Source organism: Lipotes vexillifer, unplaced genomic scaffold (genome assembly GCF_000442215.2).
Source record: "Lipotes vexillifer unplaced genomic scaffold, Lipotes_vexillifer_v1.1 scaffold717, whole genome shotgun sequence".
In the NCBI taxonomy this organism is placed as follows: domain Eukaryota; kingdom Metazoa; phylum Chordata; class Mammalia; order Artiodactyla; family Lipotidae; genus Lipotes; species Lipotes vexillifer.
The window spans coordinates 1,431,242-1,437,223 of record NW_006798707.1 but is presented as its reverse complement, the minus strand read 5'-3'; the positions used below and the strand labels follow the sequence as shown (position 1 = coordinate 1,437,223).

General features: G+C 43.0%; 1 protein-coding gene across 2 annotated transcripts in view; it reads left to right on the top strand.

The window, feature by feature from the left end:
• The window catches only part of IFT172 (intraflagellar transport 172), a 43,059-nt gene that overhangs the window by 23,073 nt on the left and 14,004 nt on the right, over window positions 1-5,982 (top strand). For both annotated transcript variants that reach the window (XM_007470844.1, XM_007470843.1), the window contains exons 19-24: window positions 3,664-3,748; window positions 4,036-4,128; window positions 4,660-4,737; window positions 4,975-5,223; window positions 5,404-5,482; window positions 5,682-5,802. In XM_007470844.1, the coding sequence (XP_007470906.1) occupies window positions 3,664-3,748; window positions 4,036-4,128; window positions 4,660-4,737; window positions 4,975-5,223; window positions 5,404-5,482; window positions 5,682-5,802 (705 nt within the window). The remainder of the gene's footprint in view (window positions 1-3,663; window positions 3,749-4,035; window positions 4,129-4,659; window positions 4,738-4,974; window positions 5,224-5,403; window positions 5,483-5,681; window positions 5,803-5,982) is intronic.

The window sequence follows — 5,982 nt, the reverse complement described above, 5'->3', positions numbered from 1 at the left end:
ATATATATATATATATATATATATATATATATATATATATATATATATTCTTTTAGATTTCTTTCCCATTTTAGGTAACCACAAAACATTGAGTAGAGTTCCCTGTGCTATGCAGTAAGTTCTCATTAGTTATCTGTTTTATACATAGTAGTGTATATATGTCAGTCCCAATCTCCCAGTTCATCCCACCCTTCCTTCCCCACTTGGTAATCATAAGTTTGTTCTCTACATCTGTGACTCTATTTCTGCTTTGCAAGTAATTTCATCTCTACCATTTTTCTAGATTCCACATATAAGCGATATTGTATGATATTTGTTTTTCTGAGTTACTTCACATAAGGGTGTGTCTTTTATTGTTGTCATTCCCCAATCTTGTAACTAGGTGCCCCTTCAAAGTTTTTAATACTCATACCCTACAATCCACGTGTTGATGTGTATATTCCAGGTGTTGTATAGGATTGTAATTTATAGGACAAACATGGGACTCCAGACTCTCTGATTTCAAATCTTGGCTCCATTTACCAGCTGTGTAACTTGAAAGAGGTTAACTTAACCTTCCCAAACCTTGGTTTTTCCATTTGCTCTATGAAATGGGGATGATAACAGAATTTACCTTGCAGGATGGTAAAGAAAAATGGCAGTGGTAGTGGAGAGCAAATGAGAGGAGCTGTGCGAAGAGCACAGGTTGGAAGGGCTCTTTAAAGGTCAGCTGCTGCTATTTTGCCAAGGAGTCATCCTTGGTCCCTTTTTTCCCATCCCCTCACAGCTAGACTCTCAGCAAGTCCTAGGGACACTGATCCAGGGTCTTCAAAACATATCCTGAAAATTAATGCACAGAAATCTCTTGCATTCCTATACACTAACAGTGAAAAATCAGAAAGAGAAATTAAGGAAACACTCTCATTTACCACTGCAACAAAAAGAATAAAATACCTAGGAATAAACCTACCTAAGGAGGCGAAAGACTTGTATGCAGAAAACTGTAAGACACTGATGAAAGAAATCAAAGAGTATACGAACAGATGGAGAGATATACCATGTTCTTGAACTGGAAGAATCAACACTGTGAAAATGACTATACTACCCAGAGCAATCTACAGATTCAATATAATCTGTATCAAACTACCAATGGCATTTTTCACAGAGCTAGAACAAAAAAATTTACAGTTTGTATGGAAACACAAAAGACCCCAAATAGCCAAAGCAATCTTCAGAAAGAAAAACGGAGCTGGAGAAATCAGGCTCCCTGACCTCAGACTGTACTACAAAGTTACAGTAATCAAGACAGTATGGTACTGGCACAAAAACAGAAATATAGATCAGTGGAACAGGATAGAAAGCCCAGAGATAAACCCACACACAAATGGTCACCTTATCTTTGACAAAGGAGGCAAGAATATACAGTGGAGAAAAGACAGTCTCTTCAATAAGTGGTGCTGGGAAAACTTCACAGCTACATGTAAAAGAATGAAATCAGAACACTTCCTAACACCATACACAAAAATAAACTCAAGATAGATTAAAGACCTAAATGTAAGGCCAGACACTATAAAACTCTTAGAGGAAAACTTAGGCAGAACACTCTATGACATAAATCACAGCAAGATCCTTTTGACCCACCTCCTAAAGAAATGGAAATAAAACCAAAAATAAACAAATGGGACCTAATGAAACTTAAAAGCTTTTGCACAGCAGAGGAAACCATAAACAAGACAAAAAGACAACCCTCACAATGGGAGAAAATATTTGTGAACAAAGCAACTGACAAAGGATTAATCTCCAAGATATACAAGCAGCTCATGCAGCTCAACATCAAAAAAACAAACAACCCAATCCAAAAATGGTGGAAGTCCTAAGTAGACATTTCTCCAAAGAAGACATACAGATTGCCAACAAACACATGAAAAGATGCTGAACATCACTAATCATTAGAGAAATGCAAATCAAAACCACAATGAGGTATCACCTCACACCGGTCAGAATGGCCATCATCAAAAAATCTAGAAACAATAAATGCTGGAGAAGGTGTGGAGAAAAGGGAACCCTCCTGCACTGTTGGTGGGAATCTAAATTGATACAGCCACTATGGAGAACAGTATGGAGGTTCCTTAAAAAACTAAAAATAGAACTACCATATGACCCAGCAATCCCACTACTGGGCATATACCCTGAGAAAACCATAATTCAAAAAGAGTCATGTACCACAATGTTCATTGCAGCTCTATTTACAATAGCCAGAACATGGAAGCAACCTAAATGTCCATCGACAGATGAATGGATAAAGAAGATGTGGCACATATATACAATGGAATATTACTCAGCCATAAAAAGGAACGAACTGAGTTACCTGTAATGAGGTGGATGGACATAGAGTCTGTCACACAGAGTGAAGTAAGTCAGAAAGAGAAGAACAAACACCATATGCTAACGCACATATTTGGAATCTAAAAAAAACAGTACTGATGAACCTAGTGGCAGGGCAGGAATAAAGACGCAGAGAATGGACTTGAGGACCCAGGCATGGGGGAAGGGGAAGCTGGAACAAAGTGAGAGAGTAGTATTGACATAGATACACTACTAAATGTAAAATGGATGGCTAGTGGGAAGCCACAGCATAGCACAGGGAGATCAGCTTGATGCTTTGTGACTACCTAGAGGGCTGGGATAGTGAGGGTGAGAGGGAGGCTCAAAAGGGAGGGGATATGGGGTTATATGTATACATATAGCTGATTCACTTTGTTGTACAGAAAAAACTAACAGCATTGTAAAGCAATTATACTCCAATAAAGATAAAAAAAAGAAAATGCTAACAGATAACCAGTATTTTGTACGTGTGTACATGCATATATATATATGAACACAAAGTCAAATTCTATATGTTAAAAATAAAAAGTGATCCATGTGATTGTAAAAAAAAAAAAAGTATCCTGAATCTCTTATTTGTTCAAGTCTACTGTGTCCACCCTGGAATAGACCACCACCATCTACATGCTGTGTTGCAAAGCCTCTTAATTAGTCTCACTGATACGGTTCTTATACCCCTAGGATCCATTCACCCCATAGCAGCTGAGGTAATTTTTTAAAAACATAAATTAGATTATATCATTTTCTTGCTCAGAACCTTCCAGTAACTTACTATTGTACTTTGTATAAAACCCAAATTCTTTGCATGTCCTAAGGCCCCACAAGATTTGGCCTCTGCTTTCTTCTCATATCAGGTACTTGCCCATTAGTCTCCAGCCGCACTGGCATCCTTTTGTCCCTTTGAGCGTGCCAAGCTCACTCCTGCCTTAGGGCCTTTACACTAGCTTTTCTCTCTGCCTGGAATAATTTTTCTCCATCTTGTCATGATTGGCTCTTTCTGGTATTAAGGTCTCAGCTCAGATGTCAGCTCCTCAAACAGGTCTTCTCTGGCTACCAACTTAAGGAGTCCCCTTAGTTTTATTTTCCATTCTTTCAAATAATCTTTGTTTATTTGTTTACTAATTGTTTCCACTAGAAAGTAAGTTCCCTAAGAGCTGGGCCCTCATCTGTCTTATCCCTTTTGTGTCCCCAGTGGCAAGAACAGTTTCTGGCATATAATAGATGCTCAGTATATCTACTGAACCAGTGAATTAATGATGATTCTATTATAATATTACTGTTATTGCTTCCATACTATAGGTGCTTTTCTGCTTTGGGCCATGTAGCAAAAGCTCGATTCCTACATGAAACCAATGAGATTGCAGATCAAGTGTCTCGGGAATATGCAAGTATTCTCCTGATTCGTTCAGTCTTTCAAGCTGCGGTTTCTCCTGGTACTCAGCCCCACGACTCTTAGCTTTCCAGCCGTGGCTAACTTCCTCTACGCTGCCCCCCACACCTCTACCTTCAAGTCAGACCATTTTGGAATTGCTTTGCCAAACCTCGAGCCTCTAAGCCCCATGAAGGTTTTCAGCTTCCTAAACCTTTTAGCCTCCATGTCTCTCTGGCCACACAGACAGAATGGCTCCTGTGGCACCAACGGAATAACCAGAACCTCCTTTTTCCCCACAGGGTGGAGAAGGAACAGACTTTTATCAGGTCCGAGCACGTCTAGCCATGCTGGAGAAGAACTACAAGCTGGCCGAAATGATCTTCTTAGAACAGGTAACAGGAACAGAAGAACTGGGTGGAAGAAGGGATCAGAGAAGGAAAAATAGAGAGGCAAACTCAGGAGGAATGAGCACTGGTCAGCTGGGCTACCAGAGGTCTGGGGAGAACTTTCAGAACGGTCTATACAGTTCATTTCACTCCTCCATAATTCCCTCCTCTGTGTTAGTTCTTACAATTACTTCTTTCTTTCATAAAAAGTCTACTGTCTCCCCGTATACTCCAGAGCCCGTCTCTGCAATTCTTGTGCGTGGAGGTAGATCCAGATTTTGTGAGGCCCAAAGCTTATACAATTTGAGGAGCCCTCTTTAAGAAAAGTTGCTTTGGAAGGAACCTGTGCAAATAAGGTGCCCTGAAGCTTACGTCTCTTTTAGTTTCATACCAAATTCACCTCTGCTTGTGTATACATAAAGGATGAGGCTTTCAGTCCACACAGGCTGGCATCTTAGCTGGGCTGAGGAGAGCTTGCTGATTTCTGATTCTCGTATCTTCCTGGTGTCCCTCTTTCCTCTGCCCGGGTTCCCCTAGAATGCTGTTGAGGAGGCCATGGACATGTACCAGGAGCTACACCGTTGGGACGAATGTATCGCTGTGGCTGAGGCCAAGGTACCAGTTCTGTCTTCCCCACAGTTGTTCAGAACTCACTCCCACCAATATCAGAAACCTCCTCTTGTCAAGGAGACTGTAGGAACTGCAACAGGGCGGGGGCCGGGACCTGATATGGTGAGGAGTTAGGACATTGGTGACTGGGAGGGTTTCTGTTGTTACAGTGGGATTGGAGAAGCCTGGGAAGCAGCAGGGCAGGAGGGATGTGACTCCTGGTCTTCTCTGTTGAGTGTCTAGGGGCACCCATCCCTAGAGAAGCTGCGCCAGGGTTACTACCAGTGGCTGATGGACACAAAGCAAGAGGAGCGAGCAGGCGAACTTCAGGAGAGCCAAGGGGACGGGCTAGCAGCCATCAGCCTCTACCTCAAAGCTGGGCTCCCCGCCAAAGCTGCTCGGCTGGTGCTGACCCGAGAGGAACTGCTGGCCACCACAGAGCTGGTAGAGCAGATCACTGCAGCCCTTATCAAGAGCGAACTGTATGAAAGGGTATGGCTGGCTTCCTATTCCTGTCCCTTACCCCCAGGGCTCAGTGCCCTTTTCCTACCCAGAGGGGTCTTGGAGCGCATAGCCCTCCCTGACTGGTGGCTGATTCGCCTCCTTTGGGGGCTGATACTTGATTTTTGTGTAGTAAGGGTATCTTTGTAGTAATATGGAATGTGTTAACAGGCAGGTGATCTCTTTGAGAAGATTCGAAATCCACAGCGGGCCCTGGAGTGCTACTGTAAAGGCAACGCATTCATGAAAGGTACTAGCCACCCACAGCCCATCCCTCAGTGTTGTGGACTGCGGCCCAAACAGTCCCCCACACCTGTTCTGTGCCTCTGCTCAGGCTGACTGTCTTCAGTGCTCCTCCGTCCCTCCACTTCTCACCTGTATTCCACGCCTCATTTCTCTATCTCACTTTTCCTGAAGTCTGAGCTGAGTGCCCTCTCTGTCTCTGGCAGCGGTGGAGCTGGCTCGATTGGCATTCCCAGTGGAGGTGGTGAGACTAGAGGAGGCGTGGGGGGACCACTTGGTGCAGCAGAAGCAGCTTGATGCGGCCATTAATCACTACATTGAAGCCAGGTGTGGTGGTCTGGGGGTGCAAAGGACATTTGGGCATGAGATGAGAGGTGATGGGGAAAGTAAGGGTGCCAGGGCCTTACTAAAATAAGAGAGATCTCAAAATGTAGGTTGGAGTATACTTGAGCTTTCCCTTTCCCTCCATCTATTTTCCTCTTTCCTCATACATATTTACACCTTTCC